This window comes from Diospyros lotus, chromosome 13 (genome assembly GCF_014633365.1).
Source record: "Diospyros lotus cultivar Yz01 chromosome 13, ASM1463336v1, whole genome shotgun sequence".
NCBI lineage: Eukaryota > Viridiplantae > Streptophyta > Magnoliopsida > Ericales > Ebenaceae > Diospyros > Diospyros lotus.
Window position 1 is genome coordinate 36,086,659 of NC_068350.1, and position 24,427 is coordinate 36,111,085.

Below are 24,427 nucleotides of genomic sequence, written 5' to 3' on the forward strand. Positions count from 1 at the left end.
CAAATGATATTTTACTTAAAAGATAAAAGATGTATTTAAGTAGATTATTATGAATGACAAGGTGTATAGGCAAGAGCTTTCAATTTTTTACAAGATATTATTATCTATCATATCTTGTTGAGCTTGGCAAGAACAAAGACGGTGGCGGAGGTGACGGCGGGGATGAAAAGTTCATTGGGAATGGCTCTGGGCAGAAAGCGCTGCTTGAAGAAGAGAGCGGTGGCCGGAACCCCAAATATATAAAAGAATATGTCCTTGGCGCCGGTGCCGGAAAATCCTGTCTCCACCATCACGTCTCTCAGTATTTTCTCAAACTCTTCCTTTGTCAGCGGGTTGCCTTTACCTTTGCCCTTGTAGTGACGCTGGTCAATCAAAACACGGACATTAGGTTTGGGTAGCCAGGCATAAATTATTTATTAATATTGGTACCCTTGTATTGTATGTATATAACGTGAGTGACGGACGAATCTTGGGATTAAGTCCTCTTGTGGACATTTTGCCATCGCACTCTTTTAGTGACGAGGAGATAAATTCGGATATTATTCACCAGTGATTGCGTTGGAGGAGAATTCGAACTTGAATACCAGACTATCTTATCTCCTCTAGCTGACCGCTGAGGCCACCTCGTGAGGTGAGTGACGGACAAATCTTATTTAGTGTCATGGGTTTGGACAAGAATAGGTCCTCCAACACTTATTTATAATAATAATCCAAAATTACCACAAATACTCGGTTGAGGGTTTCCGTATTGGGCACCCGGAACTGTGTGCTGCTGCCGAGCTTCTTGTTTATTTCTCTGTCAATAATTAATGAAACTATCCAATTAACATAACTCTGAAGGTAAAATAAAAAAGAAGAATTGATGGATATATATATATATATATATAAATGTATGTATGTACCCAATGGTTTCACAGAGTGCATGGTAGAAGTCAGCTGAGCTCCATTCCTTGGTACCATTACGTCCGTCGTCTGCAAAGTATTTGTCATAACAACCCTCTGCTATGGCCCCTATTTCCTTTGCCTTTTTTTCCTCATTTCCTGCGCACACACAACACACCTATATGTCTGAATTATCATATACTCATAAATAAGGACATTATCATGTTTGTTTTAGAATTAATCAATCATCTCATATGAATATGATGATGGTAATCCTCAAAAGAAAAGTTTAGAATAGCCCAAATATGAGATTGGATCTCAAGTCAATGGGAACCCACAAAATTGGGTCTACTCTAAAGCACAAATTAATCGGTCCACTTAGTTCACTAAGAGAATCACATATGATCGTTCATGTGACCTTATCCTGATTACACCGATTATACAATTCGTGTATATAAAGGTATAGTATTCAAAGATTTAGATATGACAGTTGTTACGCATTTATTGTATTATTATTATGTTATTTTCAAGTATTGTGAACAGTTAAAATATTCAGTTAGATTTTACTCTCATTTCTTGCTGAAAAAGTCAATTCAAAGCACTATAAGACTTAGAATTAATTGGATAGCCTCAAAATCATTGAAATTTCGAAGAGAGCACAATTATATCATGAACCTAGTGATGATCAACTGTCTAACTTTCGTCCGTACATATTTATTGAACAGGAAATCGAAAACCAACAAATATACCTCTAAAAGAGGATATATTTGTATCAAAGGGGATGGAAAAATACGAAAGAGAAATCTCTTAAACCCTTAAGCATGTTGCACACAAATCATCTACCCTTAGACAATAAAGAGGATTGAAAATTTAAAATTCTTAAAACCGAATCAATCTGATGACATTAACCTCGAGCTATTGTTAATTAATTATTTGTGTGTATATATATATATATATAGAGAGAGAGAGAGAGAGAGAGAGAGAGAGAGAGAGAGAGGGAGGGGTTTGCACATACCAGGAGTCAGCTTCTGCAAGGATTGACCCATAACCCTTATTCTTGAGAATGCTGCTGCAACGATAGGATTGTGATGATATATATATATATATATACATATTTCTGAAGCAAGAAAGGAAGCGAAGCTGTGGTAAGGCATGGAGTATCGATCCGTTCTGCGCCGAAGAGTGCAAGTGTTGCTGCCTTCGATGCCCCGCAAGGAATCCATGCCACTGCATTTCTGTTCTCATAGATTTGTTTGCTTAGCAATCTTAGAGGAGTGTTTGGCTGTGTAAAAAGAAACTAAATAAAAATTTATTAAGTCACATTTGATAGTTATAATTTACATAAAGAGTATTTTCAAAAAAATATTTTATTGACAAGAGTTTTATAAGACCGAAAAATGACATCTAGTTGCATGCAAATATCATCGGAATAATTTACACTATTAAATAAGAGAAGAAAAAAAAATATTAGTTACATAATCAGTCATATCTTTTAAAAATATGATCTTTTGTCAATAGATATAAATGTTTCAAAATTTTTTGATTATTTATAAAAATTTATGATTTTTAAATTTAGTTGTATGTAAGGAGACATGCCTTTTGATTTAAAGACAAGAGACACACGACTTTTTGGTTTAAAAGTTTAAACACTAAGGTCTTAATCTTTTTATTGTTTTTAATTTTTTTAAATAGTGAAAATGTGTTTAGTTTTATATTTTAAAAAATATATTTTTGAAAATAAGAAAAAAAAATTAAAATAATAAAAAAATATTTTAACTATTTTTATCATAAACATGAAAATATGTTTTATATCAATTAGATTTTGTCGTTAACTTTGCATGCAACAATTCTATTGAGGACAAATAACACCTTAACACAGGAACATAAGTTTACAATATAATCATGAATTTAGTATTTTTTTATTTTATTTGAGACAAAAAAGATACATACAAAGAAAGAAAAATATGACCTTTAAGACATAGGTGGCGCGATCGGATGAAAAATATTTTGAGGTTAATTTAATGAATTGTGAGTTCGATTTTCGTTATGTACAAAAATCAAAGGTCTAACTTACAATTTACCTCTCTTAACGTAATCAGGAGTTCGAGCACCGAGAGTCGCGCAAGAACAATCATCTCATAAGTGTGATGGGATGTTTTTTTAGAAATAAATTATAATTAATTAATTATTATTATACTTAAAAATAAATTTAAATTCAAAGAAAGAGATTGATTGATACATCTAAAATAATCGAGAGATTAGATGGTTAAGAGATCAAAATAATTGAGAGACCAAGTGATCTCATATTGAGAAAGACTGATTGATTTTATAGTGACTTCTCTTAAAAATCTCTCATGTATATAAAATTTATATATATATATATCATTTTGGATTAGAGTAAAGATTAGGACATGATATGATATGATAATTTTGGATTAGAGTGAAGATTAGGACAAGACATGATATGATATGATGCATGTGAATTAGACAAAAGAATAATCTTGCAAGTATCCATCCATCTTGAATGGGGGACCATCGCACCCCCTTTGGATGTTTCAGGAATGATTCATCCAAATTCGTTTGATTCGTTTTCCTTTGTCGTCTTTCTGCCCCTTTCCCTCTCTCTTTGGTCCCGGGATCAATTGTTGCTCCTCTGCACCAACCGTTTCCTCTGTGTGACTGTGTGTGTGTTGTGGGAGAGAGGCAACTGGCCATGGCTCAGGGAGAGAGAGATTCCGAGTTTTTCTTGGAGAGTGAGGAAAATGGTGATAATATGGAAGACAAGAAGCTTGATGATGGTGATGATGGCGGTATCAGTAGTGGTGAGGAAGAGCTGGGAGAGGATTGCGACGAGGAGGCGAGTCACAAATCGAACTCGCCTTCTTCTTCGCCTTTCTCTTCTCACCAATGGCCTCAAAGTTACAGGTATATAGCTCTCTCTCTCTCTCTCTCTCTCTGTGATTTTACGTTTTGTGTGGTGCTGTTATTGTGCACCGTTTGGTTGCTGAGAAACAGAGGAAACGAATAGAAAATGAGAAATGGAACTTTCTTTTCTTACCAATTGATTGCACTAAACAATCCCATTTTTCACCGAATTCTGTTGTCACTAGCGAGATTATGTGTGCCATCAATTCCTATTATTTTGTCATGATTGGCAAGGGGTCTTTTAGCTTATATATGGAGGATTTTGACCACATTTAGATAAGCTCTACGATTGATGCAGAAATATCATCAATGAATTTGTAGTGACTTGGACCAATGGCAGAGCCTACTGAGTTCGACTGTAGATCTTTTACGTCGGGTATTGAGCAGGTGGCTGTAACTACCCTCGTTAGAATTGCCTGGGGTCGACCCCAGAATAGTGCTCCGATGCTTAAGTTCGTGGGTGAAGTTATAAATATGGGCCTAGGCCAAAGGCAGAATGTAGACTTTAAATGAGAGAGAGATTGAGTTTGAGAATAGACCGATGGAGCTCTCCCCTTTGTAGTTGCAGGAGTTGGTATTTATAAGCTTAGGAGGTCCTGGTCATTTCGCCTCTGCATCTTCACCCAGTTCCCTCAATACAATATGATAGTGGCTGATCTCTGATTTCATGGGAATATCCTCTGATTGAGAATCAAATCGGCTGAGAACAAATTGGATTCCTGGTCAGTTAAGATGAGCCTCATCCATTTAAGAGCACAATGATGATCTCCTATCTTTCAAGTCATCGGAGGGCCGTGCTACTTACTGCTTTGACTGACCTTCTACACCAGCAACTGATGTGGGTGTCGTTGGGCTTGATTGCATGCCACCAGTATAGCCATGTGGCTATATGATATCTGCATCACTTTAAATATCCATTTATTTTAGTTTTCGTGTTACTCATTTTGTTTTCTAGCAGTTTTATTGGCCAATGGAACAGAGCTTTTCTCTGTAATGCTCCATTTAAACTAAAATGGTCTCATGTGGTCTTCAATGCTTCACTGTTGTAGTAATTTTGAGATTGAAGCAGGATTTTTGCTTTTCTACTACTACTATAAAAGATGAAAATATTAAACAAAATCTATCATGTGATGGAAGAGGGCATCAATATTCCTTGTTTTGTGGACTGTGCTTGTATCTCTCAAGCCACCTTTCTAGAAATTGTCAGACGAGCTCATGAAATGTCTGGGCACTAGGCAGGCTATTGTTGTTTTCCATTTGTGTAAATTTACTGGATTTCTTATCTACTAGACAAGCAAAAGGGTTTGCTTCTAATTCACAAGAAAATGCAGACAGAAATCTGATAATTTGCTTCTTTGCTTTAGGTTTTGATGATGATCAACTCGAATGGCCTAATGATCTACACGAATGGTTTGCTTGGAAAAATAAATTTACATATGTTTTGGTTTCAATCTAAAAATCATTTTTCCATCCTTACAAAAATCAAAATGATATCTAAATCAAAATCATCATTTAAATATGTTTTCCCAAATTCATTTTATTCATATAAATTACTTGATATACATGTTAAAACATGTTTTCAATCTTAAGAAATCAAAGAAAGGGAAAAAGGAGAAAGGAAGTCTTGTAAATCTAAATGTCCCTTTAAATCATAAATAGAAAATGTCGACAGTTCTAAAAGAACATGTCGACCGTATCTGTTGTTTGCGAAAAGAGGTTGACAGTATATCATAAACTGTCAATCGATTTTAATTTTTATAGCCCAAACTGTCGACAGGTTAATTGCATGCTGTCGGTTTCTAAATGTCGACAGTCATTGTATCAACACTGTTGACAGTTTTGTCAAAATGTCGACAGCCCTTTTTTTTAAACTGTCGACAGTTTTTTAAATTTGAATTAATTTGTCGACAACCTGAAGATAAAACTGTCGACAGCCTCTATGGCAGATAGCTTTTAACGGCCAAAATTCCTTCCTCCATGATGGTGTCTCCATTTGCAACGGGATGATTTCAAGTTTTGTCTTTCAAACCTCTATAAATGCAAGTCAAGAAGAAGAATTCGAGTTACCGAAGCAATCTATCTACAAGCTCCCAAGTGCTCATCAATCGTTGTTGAAACGACCCAGATTTTCACTTAAATTTTTATTTACATCAGCAGAAGCAAATTGATTAAAATTACACATCATAGGGGCTTACATACATACCATAACATCAGCTAAACAAATCTAACGAAACACCACCATCTGAGCCCCTGCTCACACTCACCTCCAATGATCTTTTCGGTCGGGAGAGCCCCGTACACATGGCCATTGGCAAGGATCCGACACCAAACATCGAAATTAATAATTATTATTTATCTCCAAAATTTTGGGATGTTACAGTTGTGCTTCAATTGCGCTCTAAGTCTCTTGCTTTCAAGGCTTGTATTTTATTTGTTTCAGAGCATAATTTTTAGCCTTGCATTTATTCTTGATTACATTGTAACTAAGCGGGCAAACTCTTAGAAACTAATCTCTTGTATCATTTCTTGTGTTCCTAGCTTGTATAGCTAGAGGACCTACTTGTCAAAGTAGGAGATTTGTATTACCTAGGGTTGCTAGAAGGCTTGCTTATTTAAGCAAGAGGTTTGTATCTTCCTAACTTAATGCTAGAGGGTCTATCCGGTGTGATAGGAGAGTTATATTGTTTTGTTTAAAAATCCTTAGTGAGAAGGTAAGATAGTGGATTAGGCTTAGTTAAGCCGAACTACTATAAATCCTTGTGTTCTCTTGTACTTGTGATTTTTCCTTCTTATCTTTTCAAGCATTTCTTGATTTCTCTCTTGCTTCGCATATTTAATCCCTTCATTGAAAAAGATTTTATATTTTTTTTTAATTGTTTTTTCCTTTATAAAAACGAGATTGTCTTTACACAGTTGATACCTCATCGTGCCATTTCAAGGTCTTGAGATTTAATGAAGCCATGGTCTTCATAGACATCTTCTTTTTATCAAAAGAATTTTTAATATACCAATTCACCCCCCTCTTGGTGTGTGCCATAGCACTTCTATTCTAACAAAATCGTGTATGAATATGCTACTTAATGATAGCGGGGAGTATAAATTCTAAATGTTTAATCTCAAGTTCAGTGTCCCAGCTAAAAAATCGCTTCCACAGATCACAACAGCATTTTCTTTCCTGGTAAGTAAAGTTTTTATCAAGAAAAGACAAGCATAAAAAAAATAAAGCTCACAAGGCACTCCCAGTGGCAATACCCTCGAAACAAACCTAGACTAGAAAGATGGCCCCCTGACAATCTGAGAGCCTTTGTAACACACGAATTCCAGTTTTACTACTTCCCTTCTTACCTTGTTTTACAAGGAGCTTGAACATGGCTCAGAGTTCTTTGTCAGTACTAAAGCTGAATGCTTTTCCTGGCAAACTTCAAATCCTGAATCTTTTTTTCTGGTTGTTTTTGTTCATTTCTAAGCTCAGAGAAAATGAACTCCATGCTTGACTTCATCATCTTCTCGAAAGCATAATGAAGAAAATCAAACATGTTAGAAATGTCTGCCCAACCAAAATTTTTGTTTAGTGTTTCTGTCCTTATGATCTGACCTACTTTACCCTTTTTTTTCTTTATGACTTCAGCCAGTATGCGCTGGTAACATTGTGCACTTCATCTTTTTCTCCAAAATTCTTGAAGAGACCACTTTTAGATGGATTTGGAGAAGACAGATGTAGGTGAATTATGCTTTCAAAAATTTTTGAAAAATGGGCACCTTTGTGGTCTTGAAGGAAGTTCAATGGTGATCTTGTATGGGTTAGCATCTCCCAGATCATGAGTACAAGCGTTAAGGATGTCATGAGAAGCTTGGTTTCAGCTGGGCCTGGTTATCAAGCAGTTTTTCCTCTGTATTCTAAAAACTCATTATCCATGGCAAAAATTTCCATACAATCCTGCTTCCATGTTCTTTCTTAGCAGTATTTACAATAATAAGTGACATTTTTTTGGGTGAAAAACCCATCCTAACCAAAAATATTCCCTGTCAACATGCATTCTTAGGAACATCAAGAGGCACTCTGATCTTTGTTCCATTCTTAGGCGTATTTAATTCCATTCTTAGTTGTATTTAAGTCATCATGCTTGACTCATTCCCTAGTATATCTCTTATTTGAAGTGAAAAAGTTAAACTTGTGATATGCTTGGATTACCAAATCAAAAACCTGGTGCAGTAGGTGTGCTGATTAGTTGTTTATATGGTATAAGCTATTATTTAGTGTGCATGCAGGATAATCAACTAAAAAATAAATCACAATTACTTGTGTAGACTTTGCTAGGAGGTTGCTTTAATAAGAAGACTTAAGTTGTAGTAATAGATTTCAATGGGTTTTGCCTGGCTTCACATTGATACTCTTGTCACTAAATTTGAATGCTCACATATTCTCTTTACCATGATTTGTTACAACTTTGTTATAAAGTTAAGGGCAACCTAGCAACATGTGGGCAACATCCATGGATAGTAAAAGCACAATGAATGCTCATAGAATAATTTCCCATTTAGAGTGAAATTGAGCATCTTTCTGAAAAGAAGACTGGACATGAGACATCTCAAAATGGTTTAGGATGTGGCTTAAGCTGCAACTTTAGTGGCACCGGATTTAAAGCTGCATTTGAGTGGATCGACCACCTCATCAATGCCATAACCTCTCTAGTCTTTTAATTCATTTTTAAAAATCAAAGTGTGATTTCAGCACCTAGAGGAAATCACTTACCATGACAATTAGAACATTCAACCCCAAGTTTCGGCGAATGACAATTGGTAAAGCAAAACCGCAGTCAATCCACAGTTAGATTGAAGAACCATTATTAAAGTATATTTACAAGAATGAATGGCTAGCATCCCTTTCCCATTATTAGAACCCACAACTTAAGGTAGAAACTTTCTTACTTGTGAGAACCCATGATTCACTATTGTTTATGCTGTATGAATCATGTCACCATGTGGTGGACATACAAGGAAAAAGCATATGATTTGTGTTCATACCCTTAGAACAATGAGACATACCCTTCACTTCTGAAAGCTCTTTTGATGTAGAACCTGAAAGAAAAAAACAAGAGAATAAACTCGAAAACTCAAACCAATTTTCAATTTCAAAGTATCAATAATCATAGTCTCCCTAACAATACATCTCTAAGGGGTTTATATAGTCTATAAATCCTCCCTAATTAGGAAACATATCAAAGACCAAAATCTTATCCTAATTAGACTGGAAATATAAACAAAGAAGGACATGAAATATACTAAAACAAATATATTGTCTTTTTATTTTCTATATTTTGCCATAGAATAATATTTTCCATGAAGTTTTCTTGCTTGTCCTGCACCATCCTCTCTATCAAATCTAACTGTAGCAGCCTTCAAGAGTCCATATTTATAGAGTTTTAGATTTTGATGCAACACACATAACTAAACAATTAGGAATGTCCAAAGTCAAGTCTCCTAACTCCTGCCATTTTGAGTGTCGATGCATTTGAACATTAGGTAGAAACCACTTTGTACTCTTCTGGATCTCAAGCCATTTGAACTCTTTGAGCATGTGTGCTCAAAGACTGGCTTTCAGAATGCTTGGCATATCCATTCAAATGGTGTGATTACGTGTTGCCACAAATCCAGAATTAGGTTTGTTCTTCAATCTCCAGGTTGTCAAGTTTTAACATATTTATAGCTCTTTTAAGTAACCTAAATTAATCTAAAAATTTTGTGTTAATAATGGCCTTACAGAAGATATGGCTATAGGCGGAGATGAGCTGTGAGCTATAATCTGTGTAGCCAACTGTACGTAGAAGGATAAAGGTTGATGTTTTTTTGTTGTAATTAATCTTAGCTGACATACATAGTGGAATCAAGACTTGATTTGTTGTTATTATTGTAACTAATCTTAAAATTTTAAGTCTTGTTCTCAAATTTTCCAACGCTAAAAATCCTAAAATGAAAATTTTCAGTGGGGCCTATTGAGGATCCCCCACAGGGCTGAGTAATGCAGGGTCACAGGTCAATAAATTCATTTTATTTGAAGATAGTTCTGATCATTCACATTGGCATTTTGAACACATAAAAAATCCCATGTTCTGCAGCTATTACCAACAGCTCAGGATTCAGCATTGAAATGCAGACAAAACAGGAGTCATAAGGCTATCTTCCCACCTGATGTGCCATGCGTCACCCTCCCATGTTAACACACCCCAAATTACACTGCTATTGTACTGCACTTTTGAATTAATGCACCATCTGGTTAATATTGTAAACCTTTTTGCTTGTGCTATGTTCATTTGTTTCCATTGTTTGGAATAGTGCCGTGGGATATTCATATATTGGATGATTGATGTAATTCTAATCATGCTTTTTGGCATGCCTGGCTTTTTCCCTTAATGATGATTATTTACTTATGAGTCAATGTGGCTTTAGGTGCAGTGCACCCCTAAATGGTATTTATAAACAGACAGCTGAATTAGCACATATAGCTTGGATGTTGTCATCTGTCGCCCAGGAATCCCAGGATTCATGTAATTGCCCTTGCATATAGATTGCCAAGCATTGGATCTCAATAACCTACTGTATGCAAACGACCTGAGCTGTCAAATAGGCCAGTCATGTTGGAAAGCCATGTTGGTATTTTATGAAGAAAGAAGAAAAGGGAAGGGAAAAAAATAGCAAAGGAAAAGTCATATATTTTATTTAATCGTAAACTCTAATTTATACAGCTAAAATGTAAACTGAAATGAGCATAAAGTGGAGAATAATATGGCATAACATCCAACCAAAATAGCTAACAAACAATATCAGATAGTTGCTAATTTATTGATTATGGATAATCCTAATTTATTTTGACTCCTTCAAACCACATCAGCAGCTACTAAGTCAAAATTTAACACTCCTCCTTGACTTTGAGGCTGCAAATGCAAATTTTAAATTTTGGCATGTCTTAGATATAGGCATATGGGCATTTTATGGTTTATGGTTATGAGGCATAGGTATGGTTATGGGGGTATTTTATGGTTTATGGTTATGAGGCATAGGTATGATTATGGGGCATAGGCATGGATATGATTTTGAGTAGAGTTAAAATAACTCCTCCTCCGGTGTTTGGCTATTCATTCCTGCTTTAGCTTCATTTTGTTGTTGATTTTTGCATAGCATACTTGAATATTCTATCACATCCTAGTACCCAGCATCACCCGTTGCTGCATTAGCTTGACCAGCATTGATTAAGACTGCACGTGCCACTGGTGAAGTCTCTAATGCTTTTTTGTAGTATATTACTGGAGTTGCTGCGACTATTGTTGGTATTTTATGAAGAAAGAAGAAAAGGGAAGGGAAAAAAACAACAAAACAAAAGTCATATATTTTATTCAATCGTAAACTCCAATTTATACAGTTAAAATGTAAACTGAAATGAGCATAAAGTGGAGAATAATATGGCATAACATCCAGCCAAAATAGCTAACAAACAATATCAGATAGTTGCTAATTTATTGGTTATGGATAATCCTAATTTATTTTGACTCCTTCAAACCACATCAACAGCTACTAAGTCAAAATTCAACAAGCTACGTGGTGGTGAAAACCCCTATGTTTAAGTTCAAACGATGGGAATGCACAAAGATTTTTCTGGAATATGTTAATTGAAATTCTTGTACTTTTTTTTTTTCCTTCTGCAGGGAGACCACAGATTCTTACACAATTGCTGCATCGCCAATTTTTGGATCCTTTCAACACCCATCCAGTGTAAGAGATTCAGGTTGTGCTATAGGCGCAAAAAGTAAATTAAACTTACACATAAAGACACCACTGCTATCCGAATATGATACTATTTATCAGGAGGAGGATATTGAAAGGATCTCGAGAACCCAATCATCATGGTCAGAGAAAGCATCGTTACATAAGCAACTCACTGGAGAACTTCCCATTGGCCATGGTTGTAGCTTTACTCAAACTGTATTCAATGGTAAGGTCATAAGGGTATTAACCTCATTTAGATTTATGCGAGCCTTGGTAGCAATGATAAGGTTGCCCTTTGTGACTGGAAGTTCACTGGTTTAGGCTGTTTCCAAGCAAGGGAAAGGTTGTGTACAGAAAGGCTATTCTTGACCCTTGTAAAGCAGTGAGCCTTGTTCATTGGAGATAACCCCCTTTTGTATTGATGTGTGATGTCTTTTATGCCATCGCTTGAGTTGTCACTTCACTTAACAATGTATATGGAAGTCTAAAAGTTTGGAATGTTGCCAGTTCAAAAGCTTGATCTACAGAAACTAATTCCTTCTTTTTTACTTGTCAGTTCTTTTCTTTTTCCCTTTTTTTTTTTTTATATATTGTTGGTTGACCTTTGCCAAATAGAAACACCTGTGACATGAGCAGATAGAATGGAAAGAATTTCTACAAAAGAGGTAGAGGAAGACCTAAGACATGTGGTAGGAAATACTTAAAACATGGCACAGGATATAATATCCTTAAAAGATAGGACAGTCTATAGACAGTCTATAGAAATTATTGGAATGCTAGAACTCTATCCCCACTCAGTGGGATTAAGGTTTGGAATAGTGGTTGTTGGTTGGTCCATCTTTTGGAAAAGCAATCAAAGATTAAAGGGTAAATTACACTCGATGTCCCTGAGGTTGGTATATCTACAAGGATTAGCCTCCACTTTTTAAAATTACACTAATCATTCCCAAGGTTCAAAAGGTATATCAAATTACCCCTAAATTTATATTACACAATGTACCACTGAAGTTTTATAAAATTACACGAATTTCTTAATAATTTTTTGACCAAGGGGAAGCTAGTGTAATTTCCAGAATGTAGGGGCACCCACTATAATTTAATGAAACCTCTGGAGTGCGGAGTGTAATTTACCCAAGAATAAAATACTCAAAGGTACTCACTCTTAACTTCCAGAAGGAGAAATTTATGTTTTGTGATGTCATTACACACATTTGTTGTATATATTTTGGGATTCTATTAATAGTTATTGTTATGGGACAGGAGTAAATGTAATGGCTGGAGTTGGGCTTTTGTCTACACCTTATACCGTGAAGGAAGCTGGGTGGGCAAGCCTGGTAGTGCTTGTTCTTTTTGCAATTGTCTGTTGTTATACAGCTTCTCTTATGAGATATTGTTTTGAGAGCAGAGAAGGCATATTGACTTATCCAGATATTGGAGAAGCTGCATTTGGCAAATATGGCCGGCTTTTTATATCTGTAAGTTATTGCATCTTGAAATTGCTGTAGTTAGCTTCTTTTTGGAAGACCAGATTATGTGACGTTTAGTCTATGAAAAGTTATGCACTGTTACAAGCAAATCATCAGTAAGGGTGGGAAACTTACTTTCAATTTCTTAATTGTTGGTCCAGTAATACATATTGATAACGCCCTATGGCTGTCCCTAGTTTGGGTTGATTTGCACCTAGAAGTTAAAATTCTGCCATTACAGGCCTACAAAATTCAACTTTGATGTGATGTAAAATTTTGCCTCATCTGCTTAATGCTTGTAACATGATAGTGTTGGAAATAGTAGGGTGCTACATGCAATTTAGGCTCAAAACACACCTTCAGAACCCATAACTTTTTGACCCCACTCTCTGATACAAATACACGCACATGCACACATCAAGGAAAGAAGAAGAAAATCACAACATGAACAGATTCACATGACACTAAATTATATGAACAGTGCTTTTCTCTCAATTTGCTGATACTGTTTCATTTTTGGATCTTGCTGCAGATTGTTTTGTACGCAGAATTATATGTAAGTGAAGGTCTGATGGTGAATTTCCTGATTTTGTGGATGATACTTGTTCTTAAGCAGAATTCACCAATTTTGTGGATGATACTTGTTCTTAAGAAGATTTATAACATATTTTCTCTACTGCAGTCATATTGTGTGGAATTCATTACTTTGGAAGGGGACAATCTTACCAGACTATTCCCTGGTGCATCCTTGGATTATGGTGGTTTTCAACTGGACTCCATGCACTTATTTGGAATTGTAACAGCCATAATTGTTCTACCAACTGTTTGGTTGCGGAATCTCCATATTATATCTTACCTTTCAGGTTGTTTATAATATCTGTATTTCTGTCAACTGCTTCTACATGCTAATGTTGTGATAAATAGATTTAGTCATTTGCCTTTTCCCTAAAATATTCCTTCCCTGTTGCAGCTGGAGGGGTCATTGCAACGATTGTCATAGTTATCTGTGTGATTTTTCTCGGAACAATAAATGGAATTGGATTTCATCAAACCGGTCAAGTAGTAAACTGGAGTGGTATTCCTTTCACCATCGGTGTATATGGGTTTTGCTATTCTGGGCATTCTGTGTTTCCAAACATTTACCAATCAATGGCTGATAAGAGAAAGTTTAGCACAGCACTAATAATTTGGTTAGAAGTTGTTTTCCCTGCAGAACATGACATTTTACTGGCATCTCTTCTAATCATCTTTCTTTCTAAATCTGCAGCTTCCTTTTGTGTGTAATTATATATGGAAGTGTTGCAATTATGGGATTTCTCATGTTTGGTCAAGGCACATTATCCCAGATAACATTGAACATGCCACCAGATATGTTGACCTCCAAAGTTGCATTGTGGACAACAGTAAGATTCAATTCCACATCTCCTGTTGATTTTATTTTATATGCTTGCAATTGCCCATGTGGCTAGCATGTGGGTATGATATTATAAGACAACATAAATTCTGTCCACATAATGGGATTAAGGCTTGATAAGTTGTTATTATGTAAGTGTTGTCTTCTTGTATTTGTTAGTTGTGAGCAGAAAATGTGTGGTTGATGTAGGAGGTTGTTAGGGAACTGGACTTAAGTGGTCTCTAACATCAGAATTCTTTTCTTTCATTCTGTAATTTATTTTTGCTGTTTTTCAGGTTATCAACCCATTCACAAAATATCCTTCTATTCGTTTTCTGAATCATCAAAGAAAATCGTGAATGTTGTTCATCATTTTATTCGCTTCCTTAACAATGTACAAATATGCCCTGTTGATGAACCCATTGGCGAGAAGTATTGAGGAACTGCTGCCAGTTGGAATTGCAAACAGTTTCTGGTGTTTCATTCTTCTGAGGACAGCACTTGTTATTTCTTCTGTTTGTGTTGCATTTCTTCTGCCATTCTTTGGTATGTTATTTATTGTCTTTTTTCATTCCATGTTATATTCTTCAAGCTATTAACTTTTGTAACATAAAATCATTGGTTGCAAAACTATAATCATCTAATGCTTAGCTTCTGTAATTTGCATGCTTTATATATCAATCGTTGGTCATTTTATGAGAGCAGTTGTAAGAAGATTTGCTATAAAAGTGGCTCCATTGCTTGTCAAATTGTTTTCATAAAATACATTTCAACAAAAAACTGTAGAGAGAAGTAGTTCTATTTGTCCTATACAAATGAATATTAGTTGCAGTTCTGTTACATATAGTTATAGTTTAGTTAAGTTTGTTAGTTAGGACTTGTCCACTTGTTTTTGTACAGCTGTCAAGGTTAGTTGTATCCCTAACAAAATCAGTTGAGTTCAGAGTCTATAAATACTCAACTGATTTTTTGTTTCTAATATCAAGAGTCATTTTCAGCAAATCTCAATTTTAGTTCTTGTTTCAGTTTCTTTCTTTTTCTTCATAGAAGCCCTAGCTTCACAGTATCAGAGCCAATGACCTGCATCAATGGCTAGAAATCAAGAACAATCAAGCTTTGCTTCTCAAAGTCGATCCTGCTCCTTTTCTTCTACCTCGCAATATGATTTCTCCTCCATAGTGAGAGTTTTCAATTACAGTCCTATCAAACTAGATGGTAATAATTGTCCGTTTTGGAAAACTAAAATCTTGGTGACAATTATGGCTTCTGATTTGATCTTTGATCTCCTTCATCAACAAATCAGAAAAATCTCCAGTCGAATATCTACCAGATCCAGATTCTGGTGATCCTAATGCACATAAAGTAAATGAAGAATATCTAGCCTTACTCAAATCAGATCAGTTACTCCTAGGATGGCTTTTCTTTTTACAATTGACAAATAAGTTCTAGCTTAGGTGATTCATTGTGAATCCTCAGCGGGGTTATGGTATGTTCTTGAGAAGTTATATTCTTAGCAAACTATTGCCAAATCTTTTTCAGTTAAAACAACAATTATGTTGGAATATCGAGAATAAATTGATAAGCATTGGAAATCAAGTTTTGATTATTTCTCTTATGGACGAGACTAAGTGATAGGGTTGGTTGGAGATAAGAGAAGATTATAATAAGGAGATAAGATTCCTAGAAAAAAGGAGGCGGCAGTTTGCAAGAGATAATTCCAGCTTTAGTTGATAAACTTTATCTTCTAAAGTTTATTCAAATTTGTTCCCTGTTTTTTAGGAGATGTTGTAGAAGATTTCTTGTCTATATATTCCATTCATGAATTCAATAAAAGATCGAACAAGCTTTCCATTTAATCATGTAAGTTTTCCCTTAATCGAGTAATCTTTCTAAGTTACTTGACAAAGCTTTCTGCTTACTCAAGTAAGTGATGTGAACCCCACGAAGGAAGGTGAGACCCGACGATCAAAAATGGTTCCTTTGCCAAGGATTGTTCTAAAACAGATTCATAATAAAGAAAATAAAGGACCTTGACCCGTTATCTATAAAGAGATAAGAACCAAAAGTATAAGAAGGTAGGGTTGACGCACACTCAAGAAAGATGAGAAGATTTGTGAGTGATAAGTCAAGGATGAACGCCACAAGATAAAATCTTGATAAGTTCAAAATAGTTCGTTGAAGAACCAAAGAGAAAACTCTCACAAAATTGGGTATTTATCTATCCTTTTTTTTTTTTCATTCTTATATCATTTAAAAACACAAAAAAAATATTCACATCCTAAGGTTTTGTTCCTTCTTTTGATTCTACGTCACATTATCTTGAGTCTTGTTATTCGAAATTCCTAGAGTCATCCGTATTAGAAAGTTAAAATAAAGAGTTTTTTTTTTTTTTTGGTATCTTGTTCTGTTCTTTTCGTTATTCCTCACATTTCGTTCTTGAGTCATTTTGTTTGATATTTCTTAGAGTCATACAAAAAAAAAAAAAAAAATGCTTGAAAGTTTGCAGGCTTTCGGGGATGTGACTATTTGTGAGATTGCCTACAAGCTGATCCTTCCAGTTCACGATTCGAGGACGAATCGTCTTGAAGAGAGAGGGAATGATGAGAATCATGGAGGGCCGATTAACAATGATGCAATCGGACAAGTCAACCTCGTCAACCCTACCTTCTTATACCTTTGGTTCTTATCTCTTTATAGATAACGGGTCAAAGTCCTTTGTTTTCTTTATTATGAATCTGTTTTAGAACGATCCTTGGCAAAGGAACCATTTTTGATCGTCGGGTCTCACCTTCCTTCGTGGGGTTCACATCAGTAAGCTTCTACATTACTTGAGTAAAATTTTCCAGTTACTTGAGTAAGTTGCTTCAATCAGCTTATCTCATTTTTGTTCAAGATCTATCAAGAAAGATTTTCTATCTGTGTGAATGACTATTATCTTGAAGATTAAAACAATATGACATGCTCTTGTTGCAATTGGTGAACCAATCAGTGATAAGGATCTTTTATTGGCTATTAACCTAGAGAAGGTTCAGTACTTACTGTTGATGCATGAATAAAGGTTATTTATTAAGAATTTTTCTCCAACTTCAGCCCTAAATTTTGAAGGCATAACTTCGATGAATGCAAATTTTAAAGGCAGGAACCTATTTTTGGAGATGATTCTTAGTTTTTGAAATATGACAGCAACAACTACCAACAAGATGTTTCACAATTTCTCATTTATTAGACTTTCTTATCATCACTTGACCAACTTTTGGATGCCTGGGAAACATTATAAAATTTTCTTTTTTTCCCCCTACTATTTCAGGTCTTGTGATGGCTTTAATTGGTTCATTTCTTAGCATACTCGTGGTAAGCTCAAATTCTGACTGTTTAAATTCATAATTTTCAGTCCTCTGATTTGCAAATCTGAACATGAAAGCTGGGTTTCAGATATCTAATTGTAGAAGCTAGAATGGCTTAGAATTACCCAATGACTGGGATTACTTAGTGCCAAGAATAAAAATGTTTCTATTTACTATTTTGGTTATCTTAGAATTGGAATGTTTCAAAAATGTTTGAGAAACATGAGAGAAACGGTGCAGAACTGTAAAAGTGTATAAATGTGTATGTAAGCTTAATAATTGAAGAATTGAATATTTTTTTAGGTAAATACATCTTTCTACATAAAGATTACAATTAAATAGTTCAAAAGTAAATTCAACCTACATTAAATTAATTTTCTGAAACACAACTACTTACATTTGGAAACACAAATAATGTTTAACTGAATAAAATTTACACAGATAACAATGATTACAGCATAATCTGTAAACAAAATGCCACAGTATTTTGATATTTGTGCATTCCTAAGTGAAACATAGTTCATCGTCATCACAAGCCTAAGTCCCACTAGGTGGGGTCGGCTACTAGCTCTTCAATCATCTCCATCTGTGGCCACATAATTGGTTTGATTGAGATTATAGTTGAGTTATGAAAATCTGAAAGTATCGTCTTCTGGTCAAGCCTCCCTCATGTACATTTTCCTAGATTTTTCCAATGAGTATCCATTTTCTCCTTGGTGGAATTTCATTGTGACCTTTAAACCCCTTGTGACCTTTCCAACTTTAAATGGATGAAATTCCATTAATATGGTTGTGATGAACTTTGAAATTGACATACTCATGATTGAAACCAATTTAAAAGAAAAATTTATAAAAGCTGATGTGTGGAATGTGTGGTTTTTGAGTTATTTTGCAAACTGAGCTCTTATAAACAAAAGAAGGTACTAGTAAACATCCAGATGGTTTGAATAAACTTTAAGGACGGGGTTTTTTGATCCATGGATGGTTTTAGAATTGAGGTCCTCGACCTCATAATTTGTCTAACTTGATAAGAGAATGTAGAATATGGAAAAGATTTTGGAAAACTGTGAATTGGTGATGAAGTTGATGAGAGATGATCTTTGCAATCAGTTTCCTTCTACTTCATCGCTTACATCAGCAGTGAACATATGTTCTGGTCCAAGGACATATTGAGCATGCTACATTTTGTGGATATAACTTTCTGGACTGTTGGAGTGGAAAGATGGTAAAAGGGTCAAGATGCTATCTACCTGACACTTAGGTTTACAAATGAGTTGTCAGATCAATTTGACCATCAAAATAGCTGTTGCATCTGGTTTCCGACACATATCTGATATGCATACTTTAGATGAACATACTGTATAGTGTGTCAATTGGAGATGATTTCTGAGCACATCAAGCTATGTGTTAACCATTTCATGTAGCCTATTTAATGGCAATGACATTGAAATTGGGTGTTCTTGAAAGTCGAAAGTTAAAAATAGTTGTTTTTGCTTTTTTATGAATAATAAATATAAATGTTTGAAAGCATGGTGTATATTGTTAGGCCCATTTCTTAATAGCTTCAGTATTAGATCTTTAGTTTCTCTCTCAAAAAAAAAGAAAGAAAAAAAAAAGGTAGTACAGCTTTAGTTGTAAGAAGCTCTAGGTTCAAGTATTATTATGTGTGTTGGTCTCCCACTACAACAATAACAACAATCACAACCCGTAATGCCACAAGGTGGGATTAGCTACATGAATTCTACATCTTCTGCGTTTGTCTCCCATTAGTTATGTTGATTTATGCACTCTTCTTTTGTGTGTTTTAATGCACATTCATTAGTTTTGTGCAGAAATTGCACATGAGGAGGCATGTTAGAAAGTTTAACATTCATTGTCACCCATCTTTTCTAACGCAGTTTTGAATCTTTGCATCAAATGAAAGCTTATCAGTGAACAGTAATGGCATATAAGATTATATTTTTGTCAATTTATGAATATATTTTCAGTATCAAACTGAAGTTGTATTTTTTATGATTATTTTTGTACACTTAATGTAATAAAAGCATAGTATTCTTGTCGATGTCCCCATCATGTTCCTATCATCATTTTTTCCCATGTCTTTCATATCTCTTGTCTGTCTTTGCATTTGTATCCCGGCTTCTTAGCACCCTGTAAATTCTGGCATGAGTTGTCATTCGTTTCCCAAAAGTAGCTCTAGGTAAATGCACTCACTTACAAATAATGTGATTATCAAAAACTTCAGTTGGCTATAAAACTTAAAACTGTTGACTTGGAGTAGCAATTCCTTCCCATACGTTTTGTCCCCTGGAATAGTTGATGGTGGGTTGAAAAGGAAGAGTAATTCTTTTCTCAATGGTGGCAAGCATGTGAAATCATGGATATTAACCATGTTGGCCTACTACGCAAGGGAAGAGGCATATATATATATATATATATATACACACACGTATATAGATAGATAGATAGATAGAGAGAGAGAGAGAGAGAGAGAATTTAAACTACTCCGTATGGATTGGACGTCTTTACCCGCCTCAGTTTGTTTTTATAATTGATAAATGAAGCATTTTGTCTATTTCTTGTGCTATATATGCTGATTGCTGATAAATAAAGCATTTTGGTTTGATTCAGGCTGTAATAATGCCAGCTTTATGTTTTCTGAGAATTGTAAAGGACCCAACAACAACTCAGGTAAGAGAGTTTGATGTGCAATTTATTCATATTTGTGCGATTGTGCTGAATAATACTGTCATTCATTTCAGAGAGGAAACGAAGTAAAAATCTGAATAGATTTTGTACCAGAAACTGCCTTCTAGTATTTTAATGTAAAAAAAATGCGTTGGTATTAAACATCCTTTTATGTAGCTGGAAATCATTATCTATTAGAAAACTTCAAAACAAGTTACAATATAACAAGTGGATGAATAGTATGTGTCTGTGTGTGAGTGAGAAAGAGACAGAGGAGGAGGAGGCGACGAGTTCCACCGGTTGACCCCGATGTAGAAAAAGTAGATCTCCTTTCATTCATTTGACCTGCTAAGACCCTTTGATACTTAAGTTAGCTTGTCTGAGTAGAATAGTGGGTAGGACCTCTGATATATAGTATGTTTTTTTTGTTGTACACCCTAAGCTTATATTGCTGCTATTATTCATAAGCTTTTTTCCTTTTCCAATCCTATTGGGACATAACTTCTTGTAGAGGCTTTATCCTTTTGATTGGGTTCTTCTTGTTCTCATATTTGGGTTTAATTTTACGTATCTTTTTTCTGCTGCGCTAAATTGGAGAGTTATCATTTGAAATGGTTAATGAAAATTGACTAATCCTCCCTTCATATGCCACTCAAACTTTTGAGCTTGTTTACCAAAGTTGGGCCAACAGCTTTTAGGGAAACATGTTCTTTAAAGCACAGGAAGCGATTTGATATGATCCTTAAGGTGGAAAGTATAGAACAGCTTCTTTCCGTTTGCATTTTAACCACTACTCATGCATTCACCAAATCTGTCCACTCTCCTTCCACAATTAGAACACTTGGCGTGTGAAATCAAATGAAAAACTTAAAAACTCTTGGTTAGTATCATGGCAGTTATACATGGTCCAAAATGGTATGTTTGAGCCTATTCATGCTAGCAAAGTCTACTCTAACAAATGAACTTGGCATGCACTGGCAGGATAGTGAACCTGAATCGACCTTAAATCAGCTAATAGACCCATGGCTCTTACCCAAAATATTAGTTATTTTTTGGGCTTATGAAACCAAATGATATACCCAAAACTTCCCTAATAATAGATTACCTACCAATGTAAAACTGGATCATGATAGTGTCATTCTTGATTGTCTAGTCAACTTGGGCTTCATATTTAATTGACCATAATTATGTTCACCAGGACAATAATAGTTCAAAGAGTCTTGCTCTCTTCTTCTAGCACCAATCTCATCCTGCAGAATGTCCCTTCCCATAAATTAGAGATGGCAAAATAGGCCCGGCCCGGGACCAGGCTAGGGCCAGCATTTTGCGGGCCCATTTAAGGCCGGGCCAATTTGGCCCGGCCCGCTTGGCCCGCTAATCGGCCACAAACCCCCCCCCCCCTCAGCCTCGCCTCTGCCTTGCCCTCGCCCTCTGTCTCACCCTCGCCCTCGCCCTCGCCCTCGCTCTCGCTCTCGCCCTCGCTCGCCGTCGCTGTTGCCGTCGCCCTCGTCTTGCCCTCGCCCGTGCCCCTCGCTCTCGCCCTCTGTCTCGCCCTCGCCCCTCACCCTCGCCCGCGCCCCGTTTGGCCCGCGGGCCCGTGTAGGGCCGGGCTAGGGCCAGCAATCTGCTGGCCCATTTTTAAGCAGGCCGATTTGGCCCGGCCCGGCCCGGCCCGTTTTCCATCTCTACCATAAATGGTGCCATTCTTAAGGAAAAATTTGGCATGCAGCATGACACTAAAGGACCTCAAATAGAATGCTTGCTTGCAAAATAAACAAGAGGTCATCTGTCTTCATTGATCTACCTGTCAAAGAGTCTCTGACACTTGAGCTAAGCTTCTCTGAATAGAATATTGATTTGAGCCATCAGCATATATAGTGGTACTTTTATGCACCTCTTTACCCAACATTGCCGTTTTTTCCTTTTCCAATCCAACTCAAACTTGAGGCCTTAGCCCTTCTATTTGTCTCTCGTATTCTTATTTTGGGTTTGATCGAGACTCATCATCGATAAAGTTAATTAGCCTAATTTAACTAATTTTCCCTTCAGAAAAGCAAGCAGCCTTGAACATTCTTTTTGTCCAACAATACAACTTTTTTGTGTTCTCATTTGGCTTTGACTTTGATTCTTGTATATATGCACACCACCTCTTGTATTTACTCTAATGTTGTCACATATGCAGATTGTTTCGAGTGTCACAGTTGTTGCAATAGGTGTCATCAGTGCAGCCCTGGGAACATACTCGTCGCTGTCCAAAATTGCAAAGAATTACTAAGATGTTCGAATACTTCAACAATGAAAAAATATAGGAACATTTATCTGTTGTTATATGGTTTACATTATACAAATCTGCTTCTTGACAATTTGGGAAATCACTCACTTTGGATGTTAAGTGCTTTTTCTTTATTTTTAGCCATGAAGGGATTGTACTAGATGTGCATACAATAGAACAAGTTAAGTTGCTTGAAACATTCACACTTTACATGCCCTTGTATTTCATCTCTAATTGCTAAAGATGATAGATGGAATAGAATTTATCTGGTAGTAATGAGATTAAGGCATATTATCTGTTTAAATGATAATATCATAAATTCTATCATTAAAGTAGTATCACTTATGGCGAGGGACTATGTAGGACTCAAAGAGCGAGAGTGGTTGTTTCAAGATTCAATCACAAATTATCTTGAGTAAACAATTTTTATGCTAGTGGAGCTATTATTTCGATGGTATTTGGGCTAGATTTTTGTGCTAGAGACTTGAATTTAACCAAGTGATGTGATTTTTTATGAAAATTGTTAAATCGTGTGGTTAACTCACAAAACAAAATCATTACAAGGACGTTTTAAGAATAGATGTACTAAAACATCTTATTTTATTTTCAAGGATCATTTTTAGTGATATTATATAATATGTTCATTTAAATTCACAAATATTATGATATGAGATTATTTAACATTTCATTTGTTATCTATAATGATATTGAATAGTTAAAAAAATAATAATTTTAATTGAATACAAATAATAAATAATTTAATATCTCGAGAGATATATAATTCAATTTACATGAACTTAATTGACCATTAAATAATTCATCTAAAACATTAAGTAGAACCCCTATTAGGTTTATATAATAACATCGTTATTTTTTTTCTATTTTTAAAACCAAACTAATAACATTTGAGGGTTATGATATGATATCATTTAACTATTTATTTGTTACGTATAATCATAATAATTTTAATTAAATACAAATAATAAGTAATTTAATATCTCGAGAGATATATCATTCAACTCACATAAACTCAATTGGCCATTAGATAATTTATCTAAGTAAAACTTCTATTAGGTTTATATAGTAGCATCGTTATTTTTTTTTTCTATTTTTAAACCAAATTAATAATATTTGAGGGCTATGTATCCTAAAATAAGTGCTTAATTTACGAAACTCAAATTTAAAATCTTGAATTTGCTATTTGGGTGTTTTAATTTTGTTATGAACCAAAAAACTCAGTTTGATCTAAGACTGAATAAATTTGATTCGATATTTGATCTAAAAAATTAAAAAAATCAATTTTCTATCTAATTTAATCTTAATTTTGGATCAAAAACTGAATAAGTATTACATACCATATTCAATCCAAATTTTGTATTAATTTTAGTTTTAATTGGATTCAATTTAAGATCGATTCAAACCAATTGAATACCCTACTCACTAGAGATGTTAAAAGGGCTGGGCTATAGCTCGCCACTGTTCAAATGGGTCGGGCTAGGCCCAATCCCATGGGGGGCTGAGCTGGGTCAAAGAATTTGGACCCACAACTTGGTCCATCTAAGGCCCCAGCTCGGCCCGACTCGTGGCCAACTAGGCCGGGCCCATTGGGACCTTATGGGTAGGGCCCATAAGGCCCCTATGGGCTCCACCCGGTTAGGCCCATTAGGTTTGGCCCGTTGGGACCTTATGCTATTCC

At 35.4% G+C, this 24,427-nt stretch overlaps 2 protein-coding genes across 11 annotated transcripts; one reads left to right on the top strand and one right to left on the bottom strand.

Annotated features, from left to right (window-relative positions):
• Positions 1–5: 5 nt before the first annotated feature.
• On the bottom strand, positions 6–1,994 carry LOC127788340 (uncharacterized). Its single transcript, XM_052316490.1, has 4 exons — positions 1,898–1,994; positions 903–1,041; positions 721–796; positions 6–362 (listed from the first exon to the last, which is right to left on the bottom strand). The coding sequence occupies exons 1-4, from the start codon at positions 1,926–1,928 to the stop codon at positions 108–110; spliced, it is 501 nt and encodes a 166-aa protein (XP_052172450.1). The 5' UTR covers positions 1,929–1,994; the 3' UTR covers positions 6–107.
• A 1,387-nt stretch (positions 1,995–3,381) lies between these two features.
• LOC127788337 (amino acid transporter AVT1A) lies at positions 3,382–22,941 on the top strand. 10 transcript variants are annotated; one of them, XM_052316487.1, is made up of 12 exons: positions 3,382–3,807; positions 11,508–11,794; positions 12,829–12,889; positions 12,974–13,043; positions 13,567–13,600; positions 13,717–13,897; positions 14,005–14,109; positions 14,302–14,437; positions 14,724–14,741; positions 14,826–14,973; positions 20,403–20,462; positions 22,642–22,941. In XM_052316487.1, exons 1-12 carry the CDS (start codon positions 3,596–3,598, stop codon positions 22,890–22,892), a joined length of 1,563 nt encoding a protein of 520 aa, XP_052172447.1. In that variant the 5' UTR covers positions 3,382–3,595; the 3' UTR covers positions 22,893–22,941. The 10 variants fall into 10 exon arrangements, 9 of the variants coding, with proteins under 9 accessions (XP_052172447.1, XP_052172442.1, XP_052172441.1 ...); XM_052316482.1 differs by having other exon boundaries at positions 3,383–3,807; positions 11,508–11,574; positions 11,668–11,794; ... (1 more) ...; positions 13,567–13,608; positions 14,005–14,224; XM_052316481.1 differs by having other exon boundaries at positions 3,384–3,807; positions 13,567–13,608; positions 14,005–14,224.
• Positions 22,942–24,427: the final 1,486 nt, after the last annotated feature.